At 63.5% G+C, this 21000-nt stretch overlaps 2 protein-coding genes across 2 annotated transcripts; one reads left to right on the top strand and one right to left on the bottom strand.

The window, feature by feature from the left end:
* Positions 1 to 573: 573 nt before the first annotated feature.
* On the top strand, positions 574 to 6025 carry SCARA3 (scavenger receptor class A member 3). The gene is given in 8 exon segments (XM_048297475.1): positions 574 to 655; positions 2171 to 2224; positions 2324 to 2443; positions 3017 to 3115; positions 3996 to 4243; positions 4245 to 4316; positions 4318 to 5038; positions 5485 to 6025. Coding segments are annotated over 8 exon segments (1761 nt in total). The 5' UTR covers positions 574 to 648; the 3' UTR covers positions 5925 to 6025.
* Positions 6026 to 9319: 3294 nt separating this feature from the next.
* CCDC25 (coiled-coil domain containing 25) lies at positions 9320 to 13014 on the bottom strand (the record flags this gene model as incomplete). Its single annotated transcript, XM_048298314.1, has 3 exons — positions 9320 to 9557; positions 10953 to 10998; positions 12656 to 13014. Coding segments are annotated over 3 exons (435 nt in total), but the record flags the coding sequence as incomplete, so codon positions are not given.
* Positions 13015 to 21000: the final 7986 nt, after the last annotated feature.

Below are 21000 nucleotides of genomic sequence, written 5' to 3'. Positions count from 1 at the left end.
TTCCCTGTCCCAAATCCAGGGATCAGATCCCAAACCCATCCCCTATTCCCACCCCAAATCCAGGGATCAGATCCCAAACCCGTCCCATATTCCCACCCCAAATCCAGGGATCAGATCCCAAACCTGTCCCCTATTCCCAGCCCAAATCCAGGGATCAGATCCCAAACCCGTCCCATATTCCCAGCCCAAATCCAGGGATCAGATCCCAAACCCGTCCCCTCTCCCCACCCCAAATCCACGTCCCGACGCCCCCATCCCGATCCCAGCCCCATTCCCTATCCCAGCCTCCCAGATCCCCCTTCCCGGGCTCCCGGCCCCCCATCCCAGCCCTTTTTCCCAAATTCCCGGGTTCCGCCCATTTGTTCCTCCCTGGGGGCGGGCTCGGCCTCGGTCCCTCCTTTCCCAGCCCCGATCCCGATCCCGCTTTTTGGGGCCGCGGGCCAGCCCGGACCGCGCCATTCCCGCTTTTCCACGCTCATCCCGCATGGGCGCGGCGGCCGCTCCGATCCCGCCGGGAATTCCGAGCGCTCCCCGGGAAGTTTCAGGAGCGCGGGGCCGGCGCGGGGGAGCCGCTCCCTGAACTTCTCCGGGAAGAGGAATTCCAGGGCGGATGCGGGAATTGGGGCGCTGAGGCCCGCGCTGGGGGCGATGCGAGGTGAGCCCGAGGATCCCGCGGGATTGGGGGGCTCGGGAGAGGGAAAAGCGGGAATGGGGAGGGGGAATCCCAAAATCCCACCCGGGATAATCCCAAAAGTCCAACCCGGGGAATCCCAAAAATCCGCTCCAGAGGATGATCCCAAAAACCCACCCGGAGACTCCTAAAAACCCACCTGGAGGAATCCCAAAAATCCGCCCGGGGGTATCCCAAAACCCACCCAGGAGATCCCAAAATTCCACCTGGAGGAGTCCTAAAAACCCACCCGGGAGGATCCCAAAAACTCACCCGGGGAATCCCAAAAATCCGCTCCAGAGGATGATCCCAAAAACCCACCTGGAGAATCCTAAAAACCCCCTTGGGGGAATCCCAAAATTCCACCGGGGGGAATCCCAAAAACCCATCCAGAGGAATCCCAAAAACCTACCCAGGGATATCCCAAAAATCCATGAGGGGGGAGATCCCAAAATCGCACCGGGCATAATCCCGAAAACCCACCCGGGGTAATCCCAAAATCCCGGGAAGCCTCGGGATGAGGAGGGAGGGATTCGTACTGCCCTCCCCCTCCCTCCGAAATTTGGGAAGGATCCAGGGGGTCACGGTGGGAATGCCGAGCTCTGGGATTCTGGGAATGCCGGCACTGGGAATTCCGGACACGTCCCACCCGCAGGGAAATTTGGGAAGCGCAGGAAGGGGGACCCAAATCCCTGCCGGAATCCCAAATTTCCTCTCCGAGCACCGGGAATTTTCCCTTGGCTTCCATGGGATTTTTTATGGCTGGGAATCCTGGAAGGCCCCGGGAGCTGGGAACTCTTCCCGGAGCATCCCGAATTTTCCAGCCCTTCCTTCGGAGAGGGGCACCGGGAATTTTCCCTTCACTCCCACAATTTTGAGGGTTGGGAATCCAGGAATCTGCTCGGGAGCCCTTCCCGCCTCCGTCTCCCACTCTTGTCCCAAATCCAAGCGGAATTCCCAAATTCTCACCCTCGGGGTGCCCGGATTCCCGTGGGGACCCCGATGTGTTCCCGTGGGATTTGTCCTCCGGGGGGGACTCCTGGATTTCCTTGGGAATGCTGGGCTGGGGGGTCCCCAGGGATCCCGGGAATGGGATCTGGGAACTCTGGGACCCTGGGAATGGGATCTGGGAACTCAGGGATCCCAGGAATGGGATCTGGGATCTCAGGGATCCCGAGAACCTCTGGAATGGGATCTGGGATTCCTGGGACCCTGGGAATGGGATCTGGGACCTCTGGGATCCCGGGAATGGGATCTGGGATCTCCAGGATCCCGGGAATGGGATCTGGGACCTCTGGGATCCCGGGAATGGGATCTGGGATCTCCAGGATCCTGGGAATGGGATCTGGGATCTCCAGGATCCCGGGAATGGGATCTGGGACCTCTGGGATCCTGGAAATGGGATCCAGGAGCTCAGGGATACTTGGAATGGGATCTGGGGATCTCCGGGATCCCGGGAATGGGATCCGGCCGCTCTGATCCCGCTCCTTTCCCTCGCAGCGGCCGAGGCAGCCGAGGAGGAGGAGATGCCGCCCTTCGGCTCCGCAGCGGGAGGTGAGGACCGGGAATGCCGGGATTCCGGGCGGGAACGGGGCTGTCGGGAGCCGCCCCATCCCGAGATCCCGATCCCTTTTCCCGGGATCCCTTTCCCAGGGCGATCCCGGAGCGGCTGCCGCCGGTGCCGCCGGAATCTCTCGCTCCGCGCATCCGTCAGGATCCTCTTCGGCCTCTCCGGGATGCTCCTGGTGGCCGTGGCCGTGCTGGGAGCGCTGGGTGAGCCGGGATAGGCCGGGAACGCGGGATCGGGATCGGGATCGGGATCGGGATCGGGATCGGGATCGGGGTGGGGCGGCTCCAGCGGCTCCTGGGATAGCTCGGGAATTATCCTGGTGGTGGGGGGTTGATCCACGGGAACCTCGGGAATCGCCTGGAGGTTGGATCCCAGTGATTCCCAAGGGATGGAATCCCAGAGGAGGTCGGATCCCAGGTGATTCCCAGCTGATTCCCAGGAGGATCTCAGGGATGGCAATTCCCGAGGGAGGGAATCCCGGAGGAGGTCGGATCCCAGGTGATTCCCAGGGATGGCAATTCCCAAGGGATGGAAATTCCCAAGGGATGGAAATCCCGGAGGAGGTTGGATCCCAGGTGATTCCCAGGAGGATCCCAGGGATGGCAATTCCCGAGGGATGGCAATTCCCGAGGGAGGGAATCCCGGAGGAGTTCTGGCAAATCCCACGCCTGGAATCTCCTGGGAATGCCCCTCCCAGTCCCAGCAGTCGCAGGTGGCAGCGGAGCGCGGATGGAGCCGCCATTCCCGGCTCCCTGACTTCCCGGATTCCCGCGCAGTGTTCCGGAAGGTCGATTCCATCTCCGAGGAGATCGGCTCATCCCAGAGCTTCTACGAGCGGAAAATCCTCTCCCTCCAGGAGCATCTCCAGGGATTGGGTGAGCGCTGCGATCCCGGCGCCTTTTCCAGGGATTCCTCCCTTTTCCAGCTCCTCCCCTCCTCCAGCCAAATCCCTGCTTTTGTTTTTTCCCGGGAGTCCGGGCAGGGATGTCCCATCCCAAGGGTGCGGTTGGTGGGATGGGGCTTTGGAGAAGCTCTCCCGGTGCCCATCTCCAGGGTGATGGAATCCGGGAATTCCGGAGGGATCCGGGTGGGAATTGTGGGATCAGGAGGAAGCTGGGATTGGGATTTTCCCAGTGCCCACTGCGGGCTGATGGAATCCCGGAATTCCGGCGGGATTCGGGTGGGAAGGGAGGGTGGGAGCTGGTGGGGTCGGGGTTGTCCCGGTGCCCATCTCCAGGGTGATGGAATCCGGGAATTCCAGAGGGATCCGGGTGGGAAGGGACCTCCTGCGGGATCAGGAGGAAGCTGGGATTGGGATTTTCCCAGTGCCCGCTCCAGGGTGATGGAATCCAGGAATTCCAGAGGGATCCCGGTGGGAAGGGACCTCCTGCGGGATCAGGAGGAAGCTGGGATTGGGATTTTCCCAGTGCCCGCTCCAGGGTGATGGAATCCAGGAATTCCAGAGGGATCCCGGTGGGAAGGGACCTCCTGCGGGATCAGGAGGAAGCTGGGATTGGGATTTTCCCAGTGCCGGCTCCAGGGTGATGGAACCCGGGAATTCCAGAGGGATCCGGGTGGGAAGGGCCGCCAGGGCTCCGGCTGCATCCAGGGGCCCCTTCCCAAGTCGCGGTGACTCCGATTCCCGCCCAGCCCGGCCCGGAGTCGGGCACCGACCTCGGAGCGGCTCCGCGGATTCCTCCAGGCCCGGGAAGCGGGATGGGCTGGGATAACGGGCGGATCCTCTCCTCGGCTCAGGCGAGAAAACCGGGAACGGCTCCGCGTGCCGGGACACGGCGGCGCTGGGCCGGGAGCTCTCGGAGCTGCAGCGGGAGCTGGAGGAGATCCAGAAGATGCTCCTGGCCCAGGAGATCCTCCTGGATCGAACTTCCCAGAGCCACGCCCGCCTCTCCTCCGCCGGCTCCTCCATCTCCGGCGGGCTGGAAAACTGCTCCGCGTCCATCGGGAACGTCAACCGGAGCCTGGAGCGGCTGCGGGAGCGGGCGGGGGGGGTGGCAGGCGGTCGCTTCCCGCCTGGAGAATTCCCTGCAGGGCCTGGCCCGGCAGCGCTCGGAGGCGGGCAGCGGCCGTGGAGCGGCTGAATTCCAGCCTGGCGCAGAATTCCCAGCGGCTCCGGGCGCTCCAGGGGAAGGCGGACGAGGAGACGCTGACGCTGCAGCGGGCGGTGACCGAGTGGCAGAACTTCTCCCGGGCCTTGGGCTCGCTCCGCTCGGCCTCGTCCCGGAGCGCGGAGCTGCTGCGGAGCCTGCAGGCCGGGCTGGGCGCGGCGGCGCGGGAAGCGGCGCGGAATTCCCAAGGGATGCACGAGCTGGCCCTGCAGCTGCTGGGGCTGCAGCTGGGGCTGGACAACGTCTCCTCGCAGCTGGACGAGCAGCAGGACAACGCCCAGGACCTGCGCTACCACCACGGCCACGGCCGCGACCGCACGGAGGAGCGGTTCCGGGCGCTGGAATCCCGCATGGAATCGCACGAGCTGGAGATCGGCACCATCGTGGCCAACGTGGGCGCCACGGGCGGGCACGTCCGCGGCATGCTGCGCTTCCTGGACGCCGTGCGCCTCTCCTGCTCCCTGGGCTTCCGCGCCCACGCCGAGGAGCTGCAGCAGCTCAACCGATCCCTCGGGAAGCTCCAGGAGGCCACGGGAGCGCTGCGGGAGCGCTCCGGGATCCTGGGCGCCCGCCTGGAATTCGACGTCCGCAACCTGTCGGCGGCGGTGGAGGAGATGAAGGCGGTGGACGCGCGGCACGGGGAGGCGCTCCGGAACGTCACCGCGCTCCGAGGTCCGCGGGAATGGGGGGCATTCCCGGGATTGGGGTGGGATCCTGATCCCGAGGCGGGTGGGAGGAGGGGCCGAATGATCCCTGGATGGTGCCGGGATCGTCCCGTGGACGTGGGGGCGTCCCAGAGAGAGCTGGCCCTTCTCTGGATTTGGGGGAGTTTGGGGGGTTTCGGGGATCCTGATCCCAAGGAAGGTGGAGGAGGATGCAAAGCTCCGCTGCGAGGTCCGGGATGGCACCGGGATGGCACCGGGATGGCACCGGGATCATCGCACGGACGCGGATCCCAGGGACAGCAGGGAGCGGAGCGCTCGGGATGAGCAGCGGGAAGCGGCGGGATTTGGGAACGTCCCCAGCTCCGTGTCCCAGCCCAGCTCTTCCCGATCCCACTGGAGCAGCGTCCCCCGGGCGGAATTCCCGCATTCCCTCCATCCCCTCTGTCATTCCAGGCGTTCCGGGCCTCCCGGGGCCCCGCGGCCTCAGGGGCGATGCGGGATCCGGGGGCGCCCCGGGAATTCCAGGCCAGAAGGGCGACGCCGGAATTTTGGGATCGCCGGGACCGCCGGGACCGCCGGGATCTCCGGGCCCGCCCGGGCCGCAGGGGGAGCGGGGCCCCGCGGGCTCCCGGGGCTTTCCCGGCTCCAAGGGCTCCAAGGGAAGCTTGGGAATCCCCGGCTCGCGGGGCCCCGCGGGGCCCAAGGGCGATCCCGGTGTCCCCGGGCCCGCGGGAGAGCCGGGAAAGGCGGGAGCGCCCGGGCCGAGGGGAAAACCGGGAATGCCCGGGAGCCCCGGAGCCGCGGGGCCGGCGGGGCCCGAGGGGAGCAAGGGGGACCCCGGGCCCAGGGGAGCCCCGGGACTGCCGGGACCGCCCGGGGCCCCCGGAGCGTGACGGGAACCGGGACCGGCACCGGGACAGGGACAGGGACAGGGACAGGGGGGTCCCGGTGCCACCCCCGGGACGGGGACAGGGACAGGGACCCCCAGTGCCACCTCTGGGAGAGGGACAGGGGGGTCCCGGTGCCACCCCCGGGCAGGGACCCCCAGTGCCACCCCCGGACAGGGACAGGAACCCCCAGTGTCACATCTGGGAGAGGGACAGGGACCCCCAGTGCCACCCCGGGACGGGGACGGGGGGGGGTTCCAGTGCCACCTCTGGGAGAGGGACGGGGACAGGAACTGGGATCCTCCCAGTGCCACCCCCGGGATGGGGACAGGGGGGTCCCGGTGCCACCCCCGGGACAGGAACCGGGACAGGAACTGGGATCCTCCCAGTGCCACCCCCGGGACAGGAACTGGGGCAGGGACGGGGACAGGGACCCCCAGTGCCACCCCCGGGCGGGAACAGGAACTGGGACAGGAACTGGGACAGGAACTGGGATCCTCCCAGTGCCACCCCCGGACAGGGACAGGGACCCCCCGGTGCCACCCCCGGGCGGGGACAGGACCGGGCCCCGCTGTCCCCAGAGCGTCCCCGAGCGCAGGGGAGGGGACCGAGAGCTCCCAGTCCCTCCCAGTTCTCCCAGTTCGGGGCGCGGGGCCGGTCCCCGCTCCCGGGAATCCGCTGGGAATCGATTTGGGAATTGGGAACCGGGGGGGGGGTCCCCGCGGGCCGGGGGGTCCGGGCTGGGCTCAGCTGGGCCGGGCTCAGCTGGGCCGGGCCTTTGTCCCCCCCCCCTCGGTACCTCAATAAAGGTCCCTGGCGCCTCCCGGACTGGGAATTCCGGGAGTACTGGGAGTACTGGGAATACTGGGAAAGGCCAGGGCAGTGCGGACTTGGGAATGCTCCGCGCCGCTGATTCCCAGATCCGGGAACTCCGACGCCAAATCCCGGATTTGGGGGGGGAGCCCATCCCCCCCCCCTTCCCCCATCCCAGGCCTCAGCTTCCAAAATCTGGGAATTCTGACGGGAAGGAGCCGAGTTGGGATCCCAAACCCCGGATCTGGGGGGGTCCCGTGCCCCTTTCCCGGCCCGCGGAGCCTCATCCCGGGAATTCCGTGCCCGCGCCCTGTGTTGGTGTTGGCAGCTCCGTTTCCTGTTTTGATCCCAAAAATCGGCCCCGGCCCTGGAAAAGCAGCTGGAAAAGCAGCGCGGGGGCGGGGGCAGGGAAAGGGGGGGGGGGATTTTCGGGAATTTTGGGGGGGATTTCCGGGAATTTTGGGGGGGATTTTGGGGGCGGGGGGGGGGCCGAGTCCCGGGAATTCATTGCAGGGATGGGGCCGAGCTGGGATCACCCCGGGAAGGTTTGGGATCATCCCGGTGGGATTTGGGGGGGGCTGAGCCTCGGGAAGGTTTGGGATCATCCCGATGGGATTTGGAATCATCCCGATGGGATTTGGGGGAGGATTTGGGGGGGGCTGAGCCTCGGGAAGGTTTGGGATCATCCCGATGGGATTTGGAATCATCCCGATGGGATTTGGGGGAGGATTTGGGGGGGGCTGAGCCTCGGGAAGGTTTGGGATCATCCCGATGGGATTTGGGATCATCCCGATGGGATTTGAGGGAGGATTTGGGGGGGGGGGGCTGAGCCTCGGGAAGGTTTGGGATCATCCCGGTGCGATTTGGGGAGGATTTGGGGGATTTTGGGGGGATCTGAGACCGGGAACTCATTGCGGGGATGGGGCTGGGCTGGGATCATTCCGGGAAGGTTTGGGATCATCCCGATGGGATTTGGGATCATCCCGGTGGGATTTGGGGAGGATTTGGGAGGGGCTGCACCTCAGGAATGTTTGGGATCATCCCGGTGCGATTTAGGATGATCCCGATGGGATCTGGGGGGGATTTGGGGGAATTTGGGGGGATCCGAGACCGAAAATCCCCCCCGGGCCCGGGTGGGGAACCCTAAACCCTCCCGATTTTGGGAATGGGGGACACGGACACCCCAACCATTCCCGGTTTTTGGGGTGGGAGACCCCAAACTCTTCCCGGCTTTTGGGGTGGAGCCCAGGACCCTCCAAAGGCGCCGATCCAGCCCCTGCGGATCCCCGGATCCCTCATCCCGAGCGTTCCCGAAGCCCCAGGAAAACCTCGGGAATGGGCCCAGCCCCGGTGCCAGGGCGGGAATTCCACGGGAGCACCGGGAGCACCGACCGGGATCCCTCGGGAAAGCGGGAATGGGACGGGCAGGGAATGCTGACGGGGGAACGTCCCTGCGGATCGTTCTGGAAGGAAAACGGGGACCTGGGAAAGGATCCCGGGAATCCCAGCCCTGGGAAAGGATCCCGGGAATCCCAGCCTGGGAAAGGATCCAGGGAATCCCAGCCCTGGGAAAGGATCCCGGGAATCCCAGCCTGGGAAAGGATCCCGGGAATCCCAGCCTGGGAAAGGATCTAGGGAAAGGATCCAGGGGAATCCCAGCCTGGGAAAGGATCCCAGGAATCCCAGCCCTGGGAAAGGATCCGGGGAATCCCAGCCCTGGGAAAGGAGCCGGGGGAAAGGATCCAGGGAATCCCAGCCCCGGGAAAGGAGCCGGGGGAAAGGATCCAGGGAATCCCAGCCCTGGGAAAGGATCCCGGGAATACCAGCCCCGGGAAAGGAGCCGGGGGGGATGTCTGGGATCCCCATTCCCATGGAAAAGGATCCAGGGGGATCCCGAGGACTCCCATCCCTACGGACACGGATCCAGAGGGTTTGGGATCCCCATCGCACGGGACAATCCCGGGAATCTCAGCAATCCCGGGAATCTCAGCAATCCCATCCCGCGGCCGCATCCGGAGCCCCGGGATTCCAGGAAAAGGCTCCGGGAACGCTCCTGGAGCGGGAGCGGCTCCTTCCCCCATTCCCACATTCCCACCGGGATCAGGCGGGAACGGCCTCAGCTCTCCCACATTCCCACATTCCCCCTTTCCCACATTCCCAAATTCCCCCTTTCCCACATTCCAGAGCCGTCTCCTTTTCCCACCGATCCGGGAGCGCTCCCGGGTCCCATTCCCGGGTCCCATTCCCGCTCCCCCCGGGATGCAGAGCCCAGGGAATTCCGAGCTGCGATCCCTGGGATATTCCCGCATTTCCGGCTCCCGAGGGAGCTCTTCCCTTTTCCCGCTTTTCCCCCAAACCCCTCCCGGGGTTTTTCCTGCCGGGATCCCGGAAAAGCTGCAGGGACCATCCCGAGGAATTCCCGGGATTCTCCCGCCCCGTTTCCCAGGGAACGGTGGGAACTCAGCGCAATTCCAAAGGGAATCCCAACCCCCCCCCATCCCGAGCCGGAGCTTTTCCCGAAGAATCCCATCCCCCATCCCCAGGGCGGAGCTTTCCCGACAATTCCCGGCGGGAAGAATTCCAGAGGGTTCCCGGAGCCCAGGCTTTGTTCGCTCCGCTTTTCCAGCTCCCCCATTCCCGGGAAATCCCTCGCATCGTCCTTGGGAAAGCGGGGCCGGGAGCGCCCCCGGGGCCGGATCCGGCCGCGCATTCCCGACGTTTTCCAGAGGCGGAGTTCGTTTTCCCGGGAATTCTTTCGGCCGCGGCAGCGCCGGGAGCGTTCCCGGGCCGGGAGCTTCACATGAAATCGTCGGAGTCGTTCCCGTCCTGCGGGAAAAAACCGGGAAAAAACCGGGAATGCGGGAACGGGGATGGCCGGGAATTCCCGCGGCTCCGGGCGAGTCCCGGGAATTGCGGCGATTCCCGGGAAATCGGAGCCCAGCGCGGCGGGAATGCCGGGCTGGAGCGGGGGGAGGGAGCCCCGGGATGATCCCGATCCCATCCCGGCACTTCCCGGGATCCCGGGCGGCTCCAAGTGTTCCTTGGACACTTCCCGGCCCACGGCGGCTCCTCCCCCCCCCCTCGGGATGGGAGCTCCGGGAATTCCCATTCCCGATCCCATTCCCATTCCCAGTTCCCATTCCCAGCTCCGGCCGCTGTTCCTTTGGGATGGGAGCTCCGGGAATTCCCATTCCCGATCCCATTCCCATTCCCAATCCCATTCCCAGCTCTGGCCGCTGTTCCCTTAGGATGGGAGCACCGGGAATTCCCGATCCCAATCCTGATCCCAATCCCATTCCCAGTTCGAATTCCCTGTTTCCATTCCAATCCCATTTCCAATCCCAATCCCATTCCAGTTCCCATTCCCATTCCCAGCTCCTCCCTTGGGATGGGAGCACCGGGAATTCCCATTCCCATTCCCAATCCCATCCCCATTCCCAGCCCCAGCGGCTCCTTCTTCGGGATGGGAGCTCCAGGAATTCCCAATCCCAATCCTATTCCCAGTCCCTGTTTCCATTCCCATTCCCAGCTCCTCCCTCAGGATGGGAGCACCGGGAATTCCCATTCCCAATCCCGTTCCCATTCCCAGCTCTGGCAGCTCCTCCCTCGGGATGGAAGACCCGGAAATACCCATCCCAATCCCATTCCCAGTTTGAATTCCCTGTTTCCATTCCCAGTTCCCATTCCCAGCTCCAGCGGCTCCTCTCCCTCGGGATGGGAGCACTGGGAATTCCCATTCCCATCCCAATCTCGTTCCCATTCCCAATCCCACTCACAATCCCAATGCCAATTCCATTCCTATTCCCAATCCCATTCCCAATCCCATTCCCAATCCCATTCCCAATCCCAATCCCATTCCCAATCCCATTCCCATTCCCGTTCCCATTCCATTCCCAATCCCATTCCCAATCCCATCCCCATTCCCATCCCATTCCCAATCCCGTTCCCAATCCCATCCCATTCCCAATCCCAATCCCAATCCCATCCCATTCCCAATCCCGTTCCATTCCCAATCCCATTCCCATTCCCCATCCCATTCCCCATCCCATTTCCCATCCCATTTCCCATCCCAATCCCGTTCCCAATCCTGTTCCCAATCCCATTCCCATTCCCATTCCCATTCCCGTTCCCATCCCCGGCTCCTCCCGGGATCCCCCCTTGGGAAGGGCCCTGGGCAGGCGCCGATTCCGTCCCTTTCCCCGGAATTCCGGGATTGCTCACCTGGTTGGAGGACATGTTCTCCGCCTTCATCAGCGACGAGTAGCTCCTGCGGGGAGAATTCCCGGTTATCCCACGTTTCCCACGGAATCCCCATTGAAAGCCGGGGCTCCAATCCCAGAAATCCGAAGGGATTTTCCCCTCTGGAATTCGGCCGCCGCTCCCTCGCTCATGGACCCCGAGTTGGCTTTTCCCAAGGGTTTTTCCCGGGATCCCGCAGCTGGAAAATCCCGAATCCTGGATTTGGGAGCCCGGCCGCCCCAATCCCTGTTTTCCGAGCCCGGATCCCGGGGCAAATCCCGGCTTTCCTTCAAATCCCGGTTTTTGGGGCGCGTAGGGAGAGGCGGAGCTCGGGGAGCTCCCGAGGGAATCCCGGGAAGCGCGAATCCCTCGGGATAAATTCCAGGGGTACATTCCAGAGGGAATTGGAGCAATTCCAGGGGCAGTTCTGGAAGCAATTCCAGAGGCAATTCCAGCGGTAAATCCAGGGGCAATTCCAGAGGGAATTGGGGCAATTCCAGGGACAATTCCAGGGGGAATTCCAGAGGGAAGTGGGGAAATTCCGAGGGAATTCCAGAGGCAATTCCAGCCTCCCCTCCCCCCCAGCATTCCCAATCCCCTCTCCCTGCCTGATGCCCAGGAGGAGCCGCCGGGATCATCCCGGGAAAAACCCTGGAGCCGGAGAAACCCTGGAGCCACTGTCCATCCATGGATCCATGGATTCATCCCTCCATCCATGGATCCATCCCTCCACCCATGGATCCATCCCTCCCTCCATGGATCCGTGGATCCCTCCATCCCTCCATCCACGGATTCATTCCCTCCATCCATCCATGGATCCCTGTCTCCATTCCCTCCATGGATCCATCCCTCCATCCCCTCCATCCATCCATGGATCCACGGATCCATCCATGCCTCCATCCATGGATCCATCCCTCCTTCCATCCATCCATCGCTCCATGGATTCATTCCCTCCATCCATCCATGGATCCCTCTCTCCATCCAGGGATCCCTTTCTCCATCCATGGATCCCTCCATCTCTCTATCCATGCATCCATCCACCCATGGATCCCCCCCTCCATCCATTCCTCCATCCATGGATCCCTCTATGCATGGATCCATGGATCCATCCATTCCCTCCATCCCTCCACGGATCCCTTCCCCCTCCATCCATGGATCCATGGATTCATTCCCTCCATCCATCCATGGACCCATCCCTCCATCCATGGATCGCTCCATCCATCCATCCATCCCTCCCTCCATCCCTCCCTCCATCCATCCCTCCCTCCCTCCCTCCATCCCTCCCTCCATCCATCCATCCATCCATCCATCCATGGTTCCATCCATCCCTCCATCCCTCCATCCCTCCATCCATCCCTCCATCCATCCATCCATCCATGGTTCCATCCATCCCTCCATCCATCCATCCCTCCCATCCATATCCATAGATTTATCCATCCATCCATCCATCCCTCTATCCATCCCTCCATCTCTCCATCCACCCATCCCTCCCATCCGTATCCATGGATTCATCCATCCATCCCTCCATCCATCCCTCCATCCCTCCATCCATCCCTCCATCCATCCATCCATCCCTCCCATCCATATCCATGGATTCATCCATCCATCCATCCATCCATGGTTCCATCCCTCCATGGATCCCCGGCTCCCTCCCCGGCTCCCTGCTCCATTCCGGCCGTTCCCACCGCAGCTCCTCCAGCTCCTTCTTCCTCCGGAGCTCGTCCCTCTCGGCCCTGCGCAGCTCCTGCAGCTGCGCCCGGCGCCGGCCCCGCTCCTCCCGATCCCGGCATTCCCGCTCGGCCGCCAGGTCCGGGAAGCGCTCCACGCGCGTCCGCTCCAGGCGCCGCAGCTGCTCCGACGCCTTCCGCTCCACCGTCAGCGAGCGCACCTGGACAACGGGAATGGGAATTTGGGAATGTGGGAATGGGAATGGGGACACCACCGTCAGTGAGCGCACCTGGGCAACGGGAATGGGGGAATGGGAATGTGGGAATGGGAATGTGGGAATGGGAATGGGAATGTGGGAATGGGGATGGGGACACCACCGTCAGCGAGTGCACCTGGGGAGTGGGAATGTGGGAATGGGAATGGGGGAATGGGAATGGGGGAATGGGAATTTGGGAACGTGGGAATGGGGACATCACTGTCAGCGAGCACACCTGGGGAATGGGAATTTGGGAATGGGAATGTGGGAATAGGAATGGGAATGTGGGAATGGGGATGGGGACACCACCGTCAGCGAGCGCACCTGGGGAGTGGGAACGTGGGAATGGGAATGGGGGAATAGGAATGGGAATGTGGGAATGGGAATGGGGGAATGGGAATTTGGGAATGGGAATGTCGGAATGGGGACACCACCGTCAGTGAGCGCACCTGGGGAACGGGAATGGGAATGTGGGAATGGGAATGGGGGAATGGGAATGGGAATTTGGGAATGGGGATGGGGACACCACCGTCAGCGAGCACACCTGGGGAATGGGAATGGGAATGTGGGAATGGGAATGGGGGAATGGGAATGGGGGAATGGGAATGGGAATGGGGGAATGGGGATGGGGACACCACCGTCAGCGAGTGCACCTGGGGAATGGGAATGTGGGAATGGGAATGGGGGAATAGGAACGGGAATGGGAATTTGGGAATGGGAATGTGGGAATAGGAATGGGAATGTGGGAATGGGAATGGGGACACCACCGTCAGCGAGCGCACCTGGGGAATGGGAATGGGAATTTGGGAATGGGAATGGGGGAATGGGAATGGGGATGGGAATGGAGGAATGGGAATGAGGGAATGGGAATGGGGGAATGGGGGAATGGGAATGGTGATGGGAATGTGGGAATGGGGACACCACCGTCAGTGAGCGCACCTGGGCAACGGGAATGGGGGAATGGGAATTTGGGAATGTGGGAATGGGGATGGGAATGGGGGAAAGGGAATGGGGGAAGGGGGAAAGAGAATGGGGGAATGGGAATGTCGGAATGGGGACACCACCGTCAGTGAGCGCACCTGGGGAACGGGAATGGGAATGTGGGAATGGGAATGGGGGAATGGGAATGGGAATTTGGGAATGGGGATGGGGACACCACCGTCAGCGAGCACACCTGGGGAATGGGAATGGGAATGTGGGAATGGGAATGGGGGAATGGGAATGGGGGAATGGGAATGGGGGAATGGGAATGGGGACACCACCGTCAGCGAGCGCACCTGGGCAACGGGAATGGGGGAATGGGAATTTGGGAATGTGGGAATGGGGATGGGAATGGGAATTTGGGAATGTGGGAATGGGGACACCACCGTCAGCGAGCGCACCTGGGCAACGGGAATGGGAATGGGAATTTGGGAATGTGGGAATGGGAATAGGGGAAAGGGAATGGGGGAAAGGGGGAAAGGGAATGGGGGAATGGGAATGGGGGAATGGGAATGGGAATGGGGGAATGGGAATGTGGGAATGGGAACGGGAATGGGGTTCCCCAAGGGAAAAACCACCCCATCCTGGTTTGTGCCGGGAAAGTCGGGAATTGCAGGGAAAAATCCGGGAATGGGGGCGGCTCTGGGATCCCGGAATGCGTCTGTGCCCCCGGAATGGGATCGGATCCCTTCCCGCCCTTCCCGGCTCCGGAGCTTCCTTCGGACCCCGCAGAGCCCGGAGGCCCCAAATCCAGGGAATTCCCAACCCAGCCGGGAATCCTCGGGAATGGGCCAGAATTTGGGGCCTGGATTCCCGGGATCCCAGGGGGAATTCCCTGCATCCCATCGGACATTCCCTGGTTCGGGGGGGACAATTCCCTGATCCCAAGGGACACCATTCCCTGCATCCCATCGGACATTCCCTGCTCTCGAGGCCCTCATTCCCAGATCCCAGGGGCCATTCCCAGATCCCCAGGGGCCATTCCCAGATCCCAGGGCCATTCCCAGATCCCCAGGGGCCATTCCCAGATCCCAGGGCCATTCCCAGGATCCCCAAGGACATTCCCAGATCCCCAGGGCCATTCCCAGATCCCAGGGGCCATTCCCAGATCCCAGGGCCATTCCCAGGATCCCCAGGGCCATTCCCAGATCCCAGGGGCCATTCCCAGATCCCAGGGCCATTCCCAGGATCCCCAGGGCCATTCCCAGGATCCCAGGGGCCATTCCCAGATCCCCAGGGGCCATTCCCAGATCCCCAAGGACATTCCCAGGATCCCAGGGGCCATTCCCAGGATCCCCAAGGACATTCCCAGATCCCAGGGCCATTCCCAGGATCCCCAGGGCCATTCCCAGGATCCCCAAGGACATTCCCAGATCCCAGGGCCATTCCCAGATCCCCAGGGGCCATTCCCAGATCCCCAAGGACATTCCCAGGATCCCCAGGGCCATTCCCAGATCCCCAGGGGCCATTCCCAGATCCCCAGTGGCCATTCCCAGGATCCCCAGGGCCATTCCCAGATCCCCAAGGACATTCCCAGATCCCAGGGGCCATTCCCAGGATCCCCAGGGCCATTCCCAGATCCCAGGGGCCATTCCCAGGATCCCCAGGGCCATTCCCAGATCCCCAGGGCCATTCCCAGGATCCCAGGGGCCATTCCCAGATCCCAGGGCCATTCCCAGATCCCAGGGCCATTCCCAGGATCCCCAGGGCCATTCCCAGGATCCCAGGGGCCATTCCCAGATCCCAGGGGCCATTCCCAGGATCCCAGGGCCATTCCCAGGATCCCCAGGGCCATTCCCAGGATCCCCAGGGCCATTCCCAGATCCCAGGGGCCATTCCCAGGATCCCCAGGGCCATTCCCAGATCCCCAGGGCCATTCCCAGATCCCCAGGGGCCATTCCCAGGATCCCAGGGCCATTCCCAGATCCCAGGGGCCATTCCCAGATCCCCAGGGCCATTCCCAGGATCCCTAGGGCCATTCCCAGGATCCCCAAGGACATTCCCAGATCCCCAGGGGCCATTCCCAGATCCCAGGGGCCATTCCCAGATCCCCAGGGCCATTCCCAGATCCCCAGGGGCCATTCCCAGATCCCCAGGGCCATTCCCAGGATCCCAGGGCCATTCCCAGGATCCCAGGGGCCATTCCCAGATCCCAGGGGCCATTCCCAGATCCCAGGGCCATTCCCAGGATCCCCAGGGCCATTCCCAGGATCCCCAAGGACATTCCCAGGATCCCCAGGGCCATTCCCAGATCCCAGGGGCCATTCCCAGATCCCCAGGGGCCATTCCCAGATCCCAGGGGCCATTCCCAGGATCCCCAGGGGCCATTCCCAGGATCCCAGGGGCCATTCCCAGGATCCCCAGGGGCCATTCCCAGATCCCAGGGCCATTCCCAGATCCCCAGGGGCCATTCCCAGATCCCCAAGGACATTCCCAGGATCCCCAGGGGCCATTCCCAGATCCCAGGGGCCATTCCCAGGATCCCCAGGGCCATTCCCAGATCCCCAGGGCCATTCCCAGATCCCCAGGGGCCATTCCCAGGATCCCAGGGCCATTCCCAGATCCCAGGGGCCATTCCCAGATCCCCAGGGCCATTCCCAGGATCCCTAGGGCCATTCCCAGGATCCCCAAGGACATTCCCAGATCCCCAGGGGCCATTCTCAGATCCCAGGGGCCATTCCCAGGATCCCCAGGGGCCATTCCCAGGATCCCAGGGCCATTCCCAGGATCCCAGGGGCCATTCCCAGATCCCAGGGCCATTCCCAGATCCCCAGGGGCCATTCCCAGATCCCAGGGCCATTCCCAGGATCCCCAAGGACATTCCCAGATCCCCAGGGCCATTCCCAGATCCCAGGGGCCATTCCCAGATCCCAGGGCCATTCCCAGGATCCCCAGGGCCATTCCCAGATCCCCAGGGGCCATTCCCAGATCCCCAAGGACATTCCCAGGATCCCAGGGGCCATTCCCAGGATCCCCAAGGACATTCCCAGATCCCAGGGCCATTCCCAGGATCCCCAGGGGCCATTCCCAGATCCCCAAGGACATTCCCAGGATCCCCAGGGCCATTCCCAGATCCCCAGGGGCCATTCCCAGATCCCCAGTGGCCATTCCCAGGATCCCCAGGGCCATTCCCAGATCCCCAAGGACATTCCCAGATCCCAGGGGCCATTCCCAGGATCCCCAGGGCCATTCCCAGATCCCAGGGGCCATTCCCAGGATCCCCAGGGCCATTCCCAGATCCCCAGGGCCATTCCCAGGATCCCAGGGGCCATTCCCAGATCCCAGGGCCATTCCCAGGATCCCCAGGGCCATTCCCAGGATCCCAGGGGCCATTCCCAGATCCCAGGGGCCATTCCCAGGATCCCAGGGCCATTCCCAGGATCCCCAGGGCCATTCCCAGATCCCAGGGGCCATTCCCAGGATCCCCAGGGCCATTCCCAGGATCCCAGGGCCATTCCCAGGATCCCCAAGGACATTCCCAGGATCCCAGGGCCATTCCCAGATCCCAGGGGCCATTCCCAGATCCCCAGGGGCCATTCCAGATCCCAGGGCCATTCCCAGGATCCCCAGGGGCCATTCCCAGATCCCAGGGCCATTCCCAGATCCCCAGGGCCATTCCCAGATCCCAGGGCCATTCCCAGATCCCCAAGGACATTCCCAGGATCCCCAGGGGCCATTCCCAGATCCCAGGGGCCATTCCCAGGATCCCCAGGGCCATTCCCAGATCCCAGGGCCATTCCCAGATCCCAGGGCCATTCCCAGATCCCAGGGCCATTCCCAGGATCCCAGGGCCATTCCCAGATCCCAGGGGCCATTCCCAGATCCCAGGGCCATTCCCAGGATCCCTAGGGCCATTCCCAGGATCCCAAGGACATTCCCAGATCCCCAGGGGCCATTCCCAGATCCCAGGGCCATTCCCAGGATCCAGGGGCCATTCCCAGGATCCCAGGGGCCATTCCCAGATCCCCAGGGGCCATTCCCAGATCCCCAGGGCCATTCCCAGGATCCCAGAGCCATTCCCAGGATCCAGGGGCCATTCCCAGATCCCAGGGGCCATTCCCAGATCCCAGGGCCATTCCCAGGATCCCAGGGGCCATTCCCAGGATCCAGGGCCATTCCAGGATCCCAGGGCCATTCCCAGATCCCCAGGGCCATTCCCAGATCCCAGGGGCCATTCCCAGGATCCCCAGGGGCCATTCCCAGATCCCCAGGGGCCATTCCCAGGATCCCAGGGGCCATTCCCAGATCCCAGGGCCATTCCCAGATCCCAGGGGCCATTCCCAGGATCCCAGGGGCCATTCCCAGATCCCAGGGCCATTCCCAGGATCCCAGGGCCATTCCCAGGATCCAGGGCCATTCCCAGATCCCCAGGGCCATTCCCAGATCCCAGGGGCCATTCCCAGGATCCCCAGGGGCCATTCCCAGATCCCCAGGGGCCATTCCCAGGATCCCAGGGGCCATTCCCAGATCCCAGGGCCATTCCCAGATCCCAGGGGCCATTCCCAGATCCCAGGGCCATTCCCAGGATCCCCAGGGGCCATTCCCAGATCCCCAGGGGCCATTCCCAGATCCCCAGGGGCCATTCCCAGGATCCCCAAGGACATTCCCAGGATCCCAGGGCCATTCCCAGATCCCCAGGGCCATTCCCAGATCCCAGGGCCATTCCCAGATCCCCAGGGGCCATTCCCAGATCCCAGGGCCATTCCCAGATCCCAGGGCCATTCCCAGATCCCCAAGGACATTCCAGGATCCCAGGGCCATTCCCAGATCCCCAGGGGCCATTCCCAGATCCCAGGGCCATTCCCAGGATCCCAGGGCCATTCCCAGATCCCAGGGCCATTCCCAGATCCCAGGGCCATTCCAGGATCCCAAGGACATTCCCAGGATCCCAGGGCCATTCCCAGATCCCAGGGGCCATTCCCAGATCCCAGGGGCCATTCCCAGATCCCAGGGCCATTCCCAGATCCCAGGGCCATTCCCAGATCCCCAAGGACATTCCCAGGATCCCCAGGGGCCATTCCCAGGATCCCCAAGGACATTCCCAGGATCCCCAGGGGCCATTCCCAGATCCCAGGGGCCATTCCCAGATCCCCAAGGACATTCCCAGGATCCCCAGGGCCATTCCCAGATCCCAGGGGCCATTCCCAGATCCCCAAGGACATTCCCAGGATCCCCAGGGCCATTCCCAGGATCCCAGGGGCCATTCCCAGGATCCCAGGGGCCATTCCCAGATCCCAGGGGCCATTCCCAGGATCCCCAAGGACATTCCCAGGATCCCAGGGCCATTCCCAGATCCCAGGGCCATTCCCAGGATCCCAGGGCCATTCCCAGGATCCCAGGGCCATTCCCAGATCCCAGGGCCATTCCCAGGATCCCCAGGGGCCATTCCCAGGATCCCAGGGCCATTCCCAGATCCCCAAGGACATTCCCAGATCCCAGGGGCCATTCCCAGGATCCCCAGGGCCATTCCCAGATCCCAGGGGCCATTCCCAGGATCCCCAGGGCCATTCCCAGATCCCCAGGGCCATTCCCAGGATCCCAGGGGCCATTCCCAGATCCCAGGGCCATTCCCAGATCCCAGGGCCATTCCCAGGATCCCCAGGGCCATTCCCAGGATCCCAGGGGCCATTCCCAGATCCCCAGGCCATTCCCAGGATCCCAGGGCCATTCCCAGGATCCCCAGGGCCATTCCAGATCCCAGGGGCCATTCCCAGATCCCCAGGGCCATTCCCAGATCCCAGGGCCATTCCCAGGATCCCCAGGGCCATTCCCAGATCCCCAGGGCCATTCCCAGATCCCCAGGGCCATTCCCAGGATCCCAGGGGCCATTCCCAGATCCCAGGGGCCATTCCCAGGATCCCAGGGCCATTCCAGGATCCCCAGGGCCATTCCCAGATCCCAGGGGCCATTCCCAGATCCCAGGGGCCATTCCCAGATCCCAGGGGCCATTCCCAGGATCCCAGGGGCCATTCCCAGATCCCAGGGCCATTCCAGATCCCAGGGCCATTCCCAGGATCCCCAGGGCCATTCCCAGGATCCCAGGGGCCATTCCCAGATCCCCAGGGCCATTCCAGGATCCCAGGGCCATTCCCAGGATCCCCAGGGCCATTCCCAGATCCCAGGGGCCATTCCCAGGATCCCCAGGGGCCATTCCCAGATCCCAGGGGCCATTCCCAGATCCCAGGGGCCATTCCCAGATCCCAGGGGCCATTCCCAGGATCCCAGGGGCCATTCCCAGATCCCAGGGCCATTCCCAGATCCCCAGGGGCATTCCCAGGATCCCCAGGGCCATTCCCAGATCCCAGGGCCATTCCAGGATCCCCAAGGACATTCCAGATCCAGGGCCATTCCCAGGATCCCCAGGGCCATTCCCAGGATCCCAGGGGCCATTCCAGATCCCAGGGGCCATTCCCAGATCCCAGGGCCATTCCAGGATCCCAGGGCCATTCCCAGATCCCAAGGCCATTCCCAGGATCCCCAGGGCCATTCCCAGATCCCCAAGGACATTCCAGATCCCAGGGGCCATTCCCAGGATCCCAGGGCCATTCCCAGATCCCAGGGCCATTCCCAGATCCCAGGGCCATTCCCAGGATCCCCAGGGGCCATTCCCAGATCCAGGGGCCATTCCCAGGATCCCAGGGCCCATTCCCAGGATCCCAGGGGCCATTCCCAGATCCCAGGGCCATTCCCAGATCCCAGGGCCATTCCCAGATCCCAGGGCCATTCCCAGGATCCCAGGGCCATTCCCAGATCCCAGGGGCCATTCCCAGGATCCCAGGGCCATTCCCAGATCCCCAGGGCCATTCCCAGATCCCAGGGGCCATTCCCAGGATCCCAGGGCCATTCCCAGGATCCCCAGGGGCCATTCCCAGATCCCAGGGCCATTCCCAGATCCCAGGGCCATTCCCAGGATCCCCAGGGGGCCATTCCCAGATCCCCAGGGGCCATTCCAGATCCCCAGGGCCATTCCCAGGATCCCAGGGGCCATTCCCAGATCCCAGGGGCCATTCCCAGGATCCCCAGGGCCATTCCCAGATCCCAGGGCCATTCCCAGATCCCCAGGGCCATTCCCAGGATCCCCGGGCCATTCCCAGGATCCCCAGGGGCCATTCCCAGATCCCAGGG

Source organism: Corvus hawaiiensis, chromosome 3 (genome assembly GCF_020740725.1).
Source record: "Corvus hawaiiensis isolate bCorHaw1 chromosome 3, bCorHaw1.pri.cur, whole genome shotgun sequence".
NCBI classification, from domain to species: Eukaryota; Metazoa; Chordata; class Aves; order Passeriformes; family Corvidae; genus Corvus; species Corvus hawaiiensis.
This window is presented reverse-complemented; position numbering and strand designations above follow the sequence as displayed.